At 37.1% G+C, this 12,400-nt stretch overlaps 4 protein-coding genes across 4 annotated transcripts; 1 reads left to right on the top strand and 3 right to left on the bottom strand.

The window, feature by feature from the left end:
* Positions 1–114: 114 nt before the first annotated feature.
* Positions 115–1,954, bottom strand: LOC103856926 (putative FBD-associated F-box protein At5g56440). The gene is made up of 2 exons (XM_009134053.3): positions 812–1,954; positions 115–676 (listed from the first exon to the last, which is right to left on the bottom strand). The coding sequence occupies exons 1-2, from the start codon at positions 1,643–1,645 to the stop codon at positions 230–232; spliced, it is 1,281 nt and encodes a 426-aa protein (XP_009132301.1). The 5' UTR covers positions 1,646–1,954; the 3' UTR covers positions 115–229.
* A 296-nt stretch (positions 1,955–2,250) lies between these two features.
* LOC103856925 (putative FBD-associated F-box protein At5g56440) lies at positions 2,251–5,932 on the bottom strand. Its single transcript, XM_033286117.1, has 3 exons — positions 5,919–5,932; positions 4,202–4,708; positions 2,251–4,023 (listed from the first exon to the last, which is right to left on the bottom strand). Exons 1-3 carry the CDS (start codon positions 5,930–5,932, stop codon positions 3,576–3,578), a joined length of 969 nt encoding a protein of 322 aa, XP_033142008.1. The 3' UTR covers positions 2,251–3,575.
* Positions 5,933–5,984: 52 nt separating this feature from the next.
* Positions 5,985–8,598, top strand: LOC103856924 (heat shock protein 90-2). Its single transcript, XM_009134051.3, has 2 exons — positions 5,985–6,232; positions 6,441–8,598. The coding sequence occupies exons 1-2, from the start codon at positions 6,110–6,112 to the stop codon at positions 8,415–8,417; spliced, it is 2,100 nt and encodes a 699-aa protein (XP_009132299.2). The 5' UTR covers positions 5,985–6,109; the 3' UTR covers positions 8,418–8,598.
* LOC103856923 (putative FBD-associated F-box protein At3g50710) lies at positions 8,247–12,347 on the bottom strand. Its single transcript, XM_033286116.1, has 2 exons — positions 11,268–12,347; positions 8,247–11,191 (listed from the first exon to the last, which is right to left on the bottom strand). The coding sequence occupies exons 1-2, from the start codon at positions 12,345–12,347 to the stop codon at positions 10,874–10,876; spliced, it is 1,398 nt and encodes a 465-aa protein (XP_033142007.1). The 3' UTR covers positions 8,247–10,873.
* Between the last annotated feature and the right edge of the window lie 53 nt (positions 12,348–12,400).

The following is a 12,400-nucleotide window of genomic DNA, read 5'->3' as shown; positions in this document are numbered from 1 at the left end:
GAAAGAGAGTTTGCATTCTCATGATCCTAATGACACAAGTAAGAGGAAGTAATTGAGGAGTAATAACATGCGAGTCGCATATATTGATCACAATAAAGCCCTTCCATTCAATGCTTATCCAAACTTGTAAAGTTAACAAAACAATGTAACCACTAACCAATGAGGCAATGACACTCCAAGAAAGAACAAAAACGAAGCTAGTTGTATATCTCTGAGATCCAACGTAACTTCAGGTAAACAAAAGCCGACACTCGCTAGAAATCCGCTGCGCAGACGCCAACTCTAGCAGCATCTTGTGTTTCTCATTTAAATTGATGGATGCTAAGGATCTAATAGACACTTTCTTTAGCTGTCTGGAGTTCTTTAAGAAATACATAACCTTTTCTTTCTCTGTTTGTGTTCCTTTGTAATCAATCCACTCAACAGTTTCAAGGCTCGAAGTCAGACATTGAGGAACAGAACTCGGTTGCTCCCATTGAGTGGTGGAATCTCCGTAACTCATTCTACATTTCCTTATAATATTAACTGTCTTTGGAGACAGATTTGCTCGAAAAAGCACGAATCTGAGAACTCTGAGTTTAGGTGTATGTCTGAGTATAAGACCACACCAATCTAAAGAGCATGTACAAAGATTCAGAGACACGAGCTGGTCGAAGACTCCTATATGAGATGGATCCTGCAAGTTGCATCATAAGTGAATGGATAATATGTTTTTTTCCGTCTAAACTTCTTTTATTCAATCAAGTCTATCAAAGAAAATAATATAGATAAAAAGTATATATTATCACTGATTAAAGCATATAGATTTTACCAGTGGTGGTTGTAAACACAAGGAAAGGTGCTTGGCTGAGGTAAGACAACCCTTAAACTTCTTAGAGTCACCATGTGGAAGCTTGACATTAGCCTTAACGAGGTAGGGCATTTTCACTAATGAACAAAACCAACTAAACTCGCTATAAATAGTTAACGAATTTAAAGAAGGAGCCTTGATCACAAACCCAACATCATCTCCTTGAGCTTGAGAACCCATTTTGATGTCTATGATGGTTAAACACTGAAGTGAAGGAACAAAGACTGTGAAAGTTTTCACTCTGGCATTGCTTAATCGAGACACGTTCAGTTCTGTAAGGACAGGGCAACCAGATAAAAGACTACTAACGATTTCATCGCTTAAGAAATCAACAAACAAAAGAGTCAAAGCCTTGAGTGACGGGAAACAAATATTGGTCAAAGGAACATCCACAATGACAGCTGCAATTAGGGTTAAAGTCACAAGGGTTTCACATGTATACAGACTCCTAGGCAACCGTAGGGTTGCTGAAAATCTGGAATATAGAAGATTGCGGACACCACGAGAAATTGCAACACGAGTCCATGTTTCAATGTCAATGGAAGAACCTTTTTGACCAAGTGAGAGATGCATCGATTCTAGGACAGGAGCCTTGTTTAGTAACAAAAACGTGTGAACTAAACGAGAAGCCCTCTGGTAGTCAGAGGGACCCAGATAGAACAAGAGCTTCGGCACATGTTTCCAAAGATAACACCATCTCTTTGACAAAAGGCTTGTGGTTACAGAAATTTTTGTTGGAACTGATGATAATATTTTCAAGATCAAGTCTTCAGGCAATAAACTGATCCTATCCATTGTTTTCAGAAAAGAGAGAGGTCCTTTAATAGATTCGTTTTCTTCGCCCCCAAAGAAAAACCAGAAAACCTAATTAAACATTGTGTTAACCTTATTGGGGAGGATCTCAAATTGAGTTTCTCAGCCATAAAGTATTGTTATTTTAATATCTATACTATTAAAGCAGGATCATATTGTCATAATTACCTTAGGGGCATGTTTCCTTCACTAACATTGCATGTTTCATTAAGGGCAATTAAGTAATATTAATAACAAATCTATATTGGGTCATTATTTTTGGATCCAGCCCAAATCAAATCTCTCTTGGACCATTTGGGCCTATTAAAAAATCAGATTCAATTCTCACTTTTTTTTCCTTTGGACCATTGAGTCCAAGTTCAAATAATTTTTTTTCAATTATTCTTAATTATTATTTTTTTCTTTTCTTAATATAATTTAAGCATTCATAAAAATAATTGAATTTTTTTATTGAAAAGTATAAATCTTTATTAAATGTATATAATTTTTTAATTAAAATATTAACCCCATAATAAAATTAATTTATCAGAGTTATACCAACTTAATTCATTAAAAAAATAAAGTTTAATTTTTTTTAACATAAACAGTCATTTAAAATGAAATACGATAAATAAAGATAAATTTTTTAAATCTTTTATAAAATAAAACACAAATATATGAAAATGTGACATTTACTAAATATTTGTCAATTGAAAAAAAAAAACAAAAAAAAACCCGCGCTTTCAAAGCGCGGGTCAAAATCTAGTGTTTCATTAATTAGTTAACATTTTATTTATTTTAGAAAAGGAAAACAACTCCTAATTTGACAAGTATATAAGTGGGTAAAAAAAGATATCTCAAATTTGAAATATTATAAAGAATATATATATATGTATATTATTTCAAATTCAATAATAGTATCATAATTTATATAAAAAAATTAAGTGAAGAATATTCACTATAATTTTAAACATTAACATATATATATACTTGACATATATATATATACATATACAAATATACATTCAGAAACTGGCTTTGAAACCATACTAAATATAATTAGATTGCTTATGATTTGTGCAGTCTAATATCTGATCAAGAGAGTACAATTTATAAATTTTACCTATGTCAGATATTAGGTTTTGATCTGTAGCAGTATAGCTATATATATACCTTTTTTTTTTTTTGAAAGATGATCTGTAGCTATATTTTGCGATCGATTGCATGATGTTCGTATGGTTTTGTGTGCAGGAAACGAAAGAAACGACACAGGAGATATGCAAGTTTCCACTCTAGTGGTACATCTCGGTGAGCTTAAAACCAAATGTATATTTCCAGCCAAATCCTTAAAACCAAATTCAGTAAAAACCAATATCTTCAATATGTTAACTACTAATGACGCTCCAGGAATTAAAATTAATATATATGTATATAGTTATATATCTCTGAGATCCGACAAAACTTCAGGTGAAGAAAAACTGACATTGTTTAGAACTCCTCTGCGTAGACGACAGCTCTTGCAGCATCTTGTATCTATCTCCCAAATTGGTTGATGGTAAGGCTTTAATAGCCATCTTCTTTAGCTGTCCAGAGTTCTTTAGCAAATACATCACCGTTTTTTTCTCTGATTCTCTTCCTTGGTAATCAATCCACTCAACAGTTTTCAGACTCGAGATCAAACATTGAGGAACAGAACTTGTTTGCTCCCATTGAATCTGGACATAATCGAAACATCTCTCAATTGGTCGGAATCTGAGAACTCTGAGTTTAGGGGTTTGTCTGAGTATAAGACAGAACCAAACTGAACAGCATGTACATAGTACTAGAGACACGAGATGATAGAAGACGCCAATAGGATATGAAAACTGCAAATGGCATCATCACAAGTTAATGTAACTATTAGTTAAAAAAGAGAGTATATATATATATATGATCACAAAAATGCATAGATTGTTACCGTTGATGGTATTGCACATAAGGAAAGGTGTTCAGCTGAGGTAAGAAATTGTAGAAGCTTCTTAGAATCACCAGGTGAAGAAAGCTTGATGTAAGCCTTCACGAGGCATGGCATATTCACTAGTGAACAACTTACTTGGCTAAAAACAGTTAGCGACGTTAAAGAAGGAGCTGCGATCATTAACCCAATATCATCTCCTGGAACTTGAGAACCAGATTTCAAGTCCAAAACTGTTAATCTCAGCAATGAAGGAACCATGATTGTGAAGGTTTTCATGTTTCCATTGTTTACTCTAGTTATAGCTAGGCCTTCAAGGACAGGGCAACCAGATAGAATCCTAGGAACTATTTCATCGTTTGAAAATTCCACGCGTCTAAGAGCACTTCCAATGCAGGATTTTAGACTAGAATCCTTAGCAACATAATATTAAAATATTTGGTGGGGTTCACATTTTGCTAAGGATTTGGTACATAAAATCCTTAATTAAGGACTGATTGTTAGTGAATCCTTATACGTGTCGATCCGCGATTGGTTCCGTTTTTAATTTTTTTTTTTTTAAAACAAATAAAAATAATAATAATAAAAAATTCTGAAAAGTTTACCTATGATTCCGAGCCACCAAGAACACCATTGCAGGTGCTCTAAGCCTCAAAGTCTTGAGTGACGGGAAACAAATTGTCAAAGGAACATCCACAATGAAAGTATAGAGTAGGGTTAAACTCACAAGGGTTTGACATGTATACAGACTCCCAGGCAACCGTATGGCCTCCTTTGGACCGAATGGATTATTGTGAAAACGAAGTTTGCGCACACCACGTTCAACTGCAACTCTAAGCCAGATTTCAATATCTGTAGGACGATGATTTTGGGCAAGTTCGACATGCATGGTTTTTAGGACAGGAGCCTTGTGTAATATCAAAAAGTTTTGAATGAAAGTGGAAGCTCGTGGAGCAAAATACTCAAGCTTCGGCACATGTTTCCAAACATCACGCCAACGTTTTGACAAAAGGCTTGTGGTTATAGCAACTTTCGTTGGAGGGAATGACAATATCTTCAAGATCAAATCATCTGGCAATGGACTGATCCTATCCATTATTGTATAAGAAACCCTTCAATAAACCCCCAAAAAGTTAGTATCGGTTGATCTTGTTGTCTTGCTTTTGTCAAGCCCGTCGGCTGTCGCAATCTCGCAGTCAGAGAAACTAAAGTATATAAAACCTAGCAAAATAACGCGTACTAGTCTAAAATTCAAGCCAATAAAAAGCATAACATTTTTGATTTATGATACTCTACATTTAGAGTTTTGGTGATTTTCCATTATTTATTACTTTTGAAGTTTAAATTTTATATTTTGTTTAATAGTTTTATAAATCTGGATTATGACTTTTAAGCTTAAGTTCTTGGATAAGATTTTTTTTAAGAGGTGTTAAAAAGAAGAGTTTTAAGATTTAAATCATAGAATTATGAAGGGCAATTGTCAATAATAGCACCTTTTGAAGTTTATGTCTCAAAAAGAGCACTAGAAGGAGAAAGTCACAAAAATGACATTCATTAAAGGGTAAAATGTCCCTAATATCCTTGGTTTAAATTAAATAAACAAACAAAAATAAAAAAAAATAAAAAAAAATAAAAAAAAAATAAAAAAAATAAAAAAAAATAAAATTTTTTTTTTATAGTTTCAGATTATATGTTTTCAGATTCGAAATTTTTATAATTTTTTTTAAAAAAAAATTTTTGAATTTTTTTTTATTTTTTTTTTCAAATTTTCTTTTTATAGTTTAAAAATAATTTTTGAAACTGTTTTATAAATTTTTATTTTTTATTTTAGTATTTATTTTTTATAAAATTTTAAACCCTAATTCCAAAACCCCACCCCCTTAACTCTAAACCCTAAGGTTTGGATTAATTAACCCAAGGGGTATAAGTGTATATTTACCTCTTTAATGAAACCTATTTTTGTGACTTTGAGCCTTGAGTGCTACTTTGGGAACAAAAACTTGGATTGGTGCTATCCTAGTCTTTTTCTCAATTATGAATTAAAAATTAAATAAAAAAATAGATAAAAAATATTTTATTTTGTAAATATATATCATTTTTTGATTGACTAATTAAAAAAATATGATTTTTTCTAACAATTGACATTGATATTTATTATTATAATAAATTGTGATTTTGTGGTTAGATTTTATATAGATAATATAATAATTGTGATTTTGTGGTTAGATTTTCACATTTAGTTATCAAAATATATTTTGTGTTTATTTTGGATATTTAGTTACATATCTAATTTGTTTGAGTCCCACATAAAAGTAAAATTACACCCTCAAGATCATTGGGCCCAAGTTGTTGGAAATTTAACAAATAAGCATAATGGATCCCTCACAGAAGGATCTAGAAACCCTATTGTGTGTGGCCTATATAAACATAACTTCTCCCCCTCGTTACTTCGCATCTTCTCTACTCTCTCTCTCTCCTAGATAAACCTTAGATCTCCCCGGTACTCAGCAACGATGGCAGACGCCGAGACCTTTGCATTCCAGGCGGAGATCAACCAGTTGCTCTCCCTCATCATCAACACCTTCTACAGCAACAAGGAGATCTTCCTTCGTGAGCTCATCAGTAACTCTTCCGATGTAAGTCTCTTTTGCTTTCTCCTGGCTCGATCTGTAGATTAGGTTTGATTACTGTTGTTGTTGTATCCGATTGAAATAGGGAACTCTTACCTATAGTGTTGCTAGCGATTTGAGCTGAATTGATTTTGGATTGATTGTTACGAGATCGGTTGAATTTCGTTCGATGCGTTTGTTACTTATTGGTTCTGATCTGATTGTGGTTAAACAGGCTTTGGACAAGATCAGATTCGAGTCATTGACCGATAAGAGCAAGCTCGATGGCCAGCCTGAGCTTTTCATCCACATCATTCCTGACAAGGCTAACAACACCTTGACCATTATCGATAGTGGTATCGGTATGACCAAGGCTGATTTGGTTAACAACCTTGGAACCATTGCGAGGTCTGGTACCAAGGAGTTCATGGAGGCGTTGGCTGCTGGTGCTGATGTTAGCATGATTGGGCAGTTTGGTGTTGGTTTCTACTCTGCCTACCTGGTCGCTGACAAGGTTATTGTGACTACTAAACACAATGACGACGAGCAGTACGTGTGGGAGTCTCAGGCTGGTGGGTCTTTCACCGTGACCAGAGACACCTCTGGAGAGAGTCTTGGTAGGGGTACGAAGATGGTCCTTCACCTCAAGGAGGACCAGTTGGAGTACCTTGAGGAGAGGAGGCTTAAGGATTTGGTCAAGAAGCACTCTGAGTTCATCAGTTACCCAATCTCTCTGTGGATTGAGAAGACTATTGAGAAGGAGATTTCTGATGACGAAGATGAGGAAGAGAAGAAGGACGAGGAAGGCAAGGTTGAGGAAGTAGATGAGGAGAAAGAAAAGGAGGAGAAGAAAAAGAAGAAGATTAAGGAGGTTTCTCACGAGTGGGACTTGGTTAACAAGCAGAAGCCAATTTGGATGAGGAAGCCTGAGGAGATCACCAAGGAGGAGTACGCTGCCTTCTACAAGAGTCTCAGCAACGACTGGGAAGAGCACTTGGCCGTGAAGCATTTCTCTGTTGAAGGACAGCTCGAGTTCAAGGCTGTTCTCTTTGTTCCCAAGAGAGCTCCTTTTGATCTCTTTGACACCAAGAAGAAGCCCAACAACATCAAGCTTTACGTCCGTCGTGTCTTCATCATGGACAACTGTGAGGACATCATCCCCGAGTGGCTAGGCTTTGTCAAGGGTATTGTCGACTCTGAAGATCTTCCTCTCAACATCTCAAGAGAGACCTTGCAGCAAAACAAGATCCTTAAGGTTATCCGCAAGAACCTGGTGAAGAAGTGCCTTGAGCTCTTCTTTGAGATTGCTGAGAACAAGGAGGACTACAACAAGTTCTACGAAGCATTCTCTAAGAATCTGAAGCTCGGTATCCACGAGGACTCTCAAAACAGGACCAAGATCGCTGAACTGCTCCGTTACCACTCGACCAAGAGCGGAGATGATTTGACCAGCCTTAAGGACTACGTGACAAGGATGAAGGAAGGTCAGGAGGATATCTTCTACATCACTGGTGAGAGCAAGAAGGCTGTGGAGAACTCTCCATTCCTCGAGAAGCTCAAGAAGAAAGGGTTTGAGGTTCTCTACATGGTTGATGCCATCGATGAGTATGCCATTGGCCAGCTCAAGGAATTTGAGGGAAAGAAGCTCGTCTCTGCAACCAAAGAAGGTTTGAAACTGGGAGAGTCAGAGGACGAGAAGAAGAAAAAGGAAGAGCTCAAGGAGAAGTTCGAAGGACTTTGCAAAGTGATCAAGGATGTTCTTGGAGACAAGGTCGAGAAGGTCATTGTCTCTGACCGTGTTGTGGACTCGCCTTGCTGTCTCGTTACCGGTGAATACGGCTGGACTGCGAACATGGAAAGGATCATGAAAGCGCAGGCCTTGAGAGACAGCAGCATGGCTGGTTACATGTCTTCCAAGAAGACAATGGAGATCAACCCAGAGAATGCCATCATGGACGAGCTGAGGAAAAGAGCTGAGGCCGACAAGAATGACAAATCTGTGAAAGATCTTGTTCTCCTCCTCTTTGAGACTGCTCTTCTGACTTCCGGTTTCAGCCTAGACGAGCCAAACACTTTTGGGAGCAGAATCCACAGGATGTTGAAGCTGGGACTGAGCATTGACGAGGATGATGCAGTCGAAGCTGATGCAGAGATGCCCCCGCTTGAGGATGATGCCGATGCTGAAGGCAGCAAGATGGAGGAGGTCGACTAAAAACTTCTGTCTGCAGCTAATGATTTTTCTTAGCTTTTCTGTTGTCGCTTTCTGTCCTTAAAACTATTTCTTCTGGTTTTTGCCCTTTTTATCTTCTAGAGTATTATAACCTGTGTTGGTTTTTCCCCGAACTTATTTTCTGTTTGCTTATAAGAAACTTTGCAGTGTTTCAAGCAATATCCAGACCGCCTTGTGCAGGGTTAATAGTACCCAGATCTTGATTATATTTTGCGAATTAGATATTGTACAAGCGGAAGAAACTTCGCTTGGACAACACATAAGTAACCCAAGTCTTGGTTTCATGAGACACAAGTAAAGTAGGAGGTTATGAGTTGTGATCAAAAAGAGGACGAGAGAGCTAGAAGAATTATTCAATTTGTCAAAAAGTAAGCATACCAAACAGGGGATGATCAGCTATGTTCGGGTCCATAAGCAGAACGTCCTCTGAACACTGTGGGAATTGCCTTGACAGTATCTACTCCGTGTTAGATAATGGCAAGAACACCTAAAAGCTTGCAGCAAGTCGAGTATAAACTCAACATTATCTACCCTTGGTAGAAATGAATATGATGTTGGATATTGTTGTGGCTGCTTATGAATATGATGATAAGATAAGAGCACCATTAACGCAGTAGCTTAGGGAGGTGCTTAGTGATTTTTGGATTTAAAAAAAAAAAAAATGTATTAAGGGAAGCCACGGCGCTTAATTAAGCTGCACAAGCAACGTAGCTTATGAGACACGTGCCTTTCATGGAGGGAGTTTTGCTTTCTTCTCTCCACATCTCTCTCGAGACGGACAACATCATTCAAACAAGGTGGCTTTGCAGCTTGTTGCCGTCGCATGTCCAGGTTCGTTGAACTTATTCAATTCCATAAACCTCGATTCCTTCTCCTTCTACTACCCAACCAAACCCTCTCATCGTTCGTCTTCAGATCAGCCATAGAAGATGAGGTAATCGTTCTTATTTTCTTTTATACAGCTCTGTTTTCCGCCGGAGATTGTAAATGAGAAATTGAAAAAAAAAAATCAAAACGTTGGTTCTGAATATTCGACTTCGGTTCAAGATCTGATGCTTAATATGTTAATCGATTCTCATGAAAATTAGCTTATTGGTTTTGCTGCTTGCGTGTGGTGTGTTCAATATGGTAGAGTTAGATTAGGAATCAAAAGGCAAAACAGAGATGGAATCTTTGAATCGTAGAGACGTTTTTGTATAGACATTAGAATCGCAAGGGAATAAAAGATGATGCTTTGAATTCGAAGTGTATCTCTGTTTCGAAATGGTAGAGTATGATGCTTTGATGTGTGATTACCTCGTACTACATCGAGAAGTATGGTTGTTTAATCTTTTGCTTAAGATTCATAAGAATGTATCTAAATGTTGGGATGATCTTTTTCTCTTTCTCTGTGAAAAAAAAAAGAAAACTTGAAGACACCTCCTCCGTCGTCATGAATCTATAATGGTAACGACTAAGCTTGACGACTGCATTATCAAGAATCTGAAGGTGAAATCAAGTTATCAACGAGAGGGAGGCGACATTGTTGCTAAATAAAGTAAGGGAAGGTGTATGAATCACTTGTTTCCTGTCTCTGAAGAAGCTTATGTTTGTGTTTCCTGTCTTCGTTTATGATGAATCTAAATGCTTATATTTGTGTTTCAGGTCAGAGTGGAGCATTGTGAGTGGAGGAATCACGGACTAGTGTTTGATCTCTCTGGTCTTCTCGATGTGGGACTGAACCGTTTGATGTAGTGTTGTGTCCTATTGTATTGTCATGTGTAGTCTTCTGTTGTTGTGGTACTGAGTCTTGTGTAGTTGTAACATGTCTTGTGTCGTTGATGTTCTGAGTCTTGTGTCACGGACTAGTAACAAGAGTAGTAAAGAATGTTTAAGTCATCTTCTCTCCTTCTTTGTGTCATGTCCCAAGCATCATTTATACGAAACTGAGATAGTTTGCCTCCCAAGACAAGGTATCAATACAATCGTGTCATGTCCCAAGCATCATTTATACAAAACTGAGATAGTTTGCCTCCCAAGACAAGGTATCAATACAATCGTGTCATGTCCCAAGCATCATTTATGCTCCTTGCTCCACTAACAGCCCAATTTATATTAATGAATTTCAATCAATCCAATTATTTTCACACAATCTTGTAGACATTTAACACGTTAATTTCATTACATTGTTGTTTGGTTATTGATTTAAAAAGAAACCCCAAAATAAGCAACTTGCATTGGAAGTCAAAATATTAGAAGTTGCTTAAAAAAGTGCTTTAACACCTATTTAATACTAAACAATTGTTTAAGCACCCCAATAGAGTTGTTATGGATAATGCTGCTCTAAGGAATCAGTAGATGTTGAAAAAGAGTAGACAAAAAACAATTTCTTTCCATCTTTTAAGAGTGTAAGAGCAATAAAATAGATATAACAACATATAACAGCTTTCCAACACTATCTAACTTTCATACCAATTACTTCTAGGTTCACGTTCAGACAGAAGCTGACATAGCTTTGAAGCCCTATGGAAAGAACGCCACTCAGTGAATATATGAGGTTCATCTTCACAATCCAAATCCCACAGAGATATTTTCGCACTCTTCAACCGTTTTGCATGTCTTAGGATGTAAGCCACCATTTTCTTCTCTTCCCGGCACCCATTGTAAAAGTTCCATTCAAAAGTATTGAGATGGAACAACAAACACTCAGGAACCGAACTCGGTTTTCCCCAAGGATATTCAATGTGCTTTGCATAAACAAATCTATGTGGTTTACACTAACATCACAAAAATAATGTTTTAGATCATTAATTAAAGCTTGAAAACTGAATGGGTTGAGTTTAAATGTATTACCTTGTTGAGCTTGAGAACTTTTAGCTTAGGAGAACTTTCAAGCATCCAATTAAGTAGTTCACACCACTTCTCCACACTTGAGCATAGCTCTAGATGAACAAGCAGGTTAAACTCAACACGATGTTGAATCTGCACAGAGAAACCAACTAAAAAATAATGAGCACAGGAGCAAATATAATACGAATTTAAATCACAATAATAATACACTAGTTCTTTTATAGTTTTGCTTACCACTGAGGTGGTTAAACATAAAGAGAGACGTTTAACCGATGTAAAAGATCTCATTAGCATCTCAGGATTTTTGTAAACAACACTAACATTTGCCACAACCATATCCGGCATGTTCTCGCTCAGAAACAAGAGACCAGAATCGCATTTATCCACAACGTTCAAGTACCTCAGAGAGGGAGTCTTGATCACAACTTTGACGTCGGAATCGTTTCCCTCTCGGTACGTATCAAGAATAGACAATCTCTGCAAGGAAGGCACTTCCAGATAGAAACAAGGCGGAGAGACGTTCTCACTTTTGTCCAAAACAAACTCTTCAAGTAGAGGACAGCCAGATAAAAGCCTACGTGCAGATTCTTCGTTTCGAAACTCTACACACAGCAAGTGCAGAGTTTTCAAGGAGGGGAGACGAACATCTTCAGGAACATCGAGAACAATGGAGTTGCCAAGTTTCAAGACCTCGAGGTTGTTATACGTATAAAGACAACTCGGCAAAAATATATCATCATCATCGGAATAACAGTGAATCTTGAGTTTACGTACACGGCGAGCCACTGCGATTTTGATCCATGTCGTGATATCATCGGTGGTGGAATGCCAACCAAGTCTGAGCTTTAAAGTTTCCAGAACAGGAGACTTGTGCAGAACCATGAACAAGTAGACGTGTTGTCGAAACTTGGCGTAATCATCCTTAGAGCTTTCGAAATCGTTTTGAAAGTCAAGAGTTGGAACCATCGTCCAAAGAAACTTCCACCGTTTGGACAGGAGCATAGTGGAAACGACATCTTTGGTAGGAAGTGATGACAGGATCTTCAACAGGAGATCATCGGACAGTGTACTCATCATGTCCATTTTGTAACACGATCTCAAGCGTTGAATGGAAGGTTGAAAGTTTTAGGTCAGTG

Source organism: Brassica rapa, chromosome A03, assembly GCF_000309985.2.
Source record: "Brassica rapa cultivar Chiifu-401-42 chromosome A03, CAAS_Brap_v3.01, whole genome shotgun sequence".
Lineage (NCBI taxonomy): Eukaryota > Viridiplantae > Streptophyta > Magnoliopsida > Brassicales > Brassicaceae > Brassica > Brassica rapa.
This window is presented reverse-complemented; position numbering and strand designations above follow the sequence as displayed.

Coding starts and splice junctions, on each gene's coding strand:
- LOC103856923 (XM_033286116.1), bottom strand. CDS start 12,347: ATGGACATGATGAGTACACTGTCCGATGATCTCCTGTTGAAGATCCTG. Junction 11,192..11,267: donor AAGTTCTCAAGCTCAACAAG/GTAATACATTTA, acceptor TTGTGATGTTAG/TGTAAACCACATAGATTTGT.
- LOC103856925 (XM_033286117.1), bottom strand. Junction 4,024..4,201: donor TTGGTGGCTCGGAATCATAG/GTAAACTTTTCA, acceptor AATATTTTAATA/TTATGTTGCTAAGGATTCTA.
- LOC103856924 (XM_009134051.3), top strand. CDS start 6,110: ATGGCAGACGCCGAGACCTTTGCATTCCAGGCGGAGATCAACCAGTTG. Junction 6,233..6,440: donor TCATCAGTAACTCTTCCGAT/GTAAGTCTCTTT, acceptor GTGGTTAAACAG/GCTTTGGACAAGATCAGATT.
- LOC103856926 (XM_009134053.3), bottom strand. CDS start 1,645: ATGGATAGGATCAGTTTATTGCCTGAAGACTTGATCTTGAAAATATTA. Junction 677..811: donor TGTGTTTACAACCACCACTG/GTAAAATCTATA, acceptor TGCAACTTGCAG/GATCCATCTCATATAGGAGT.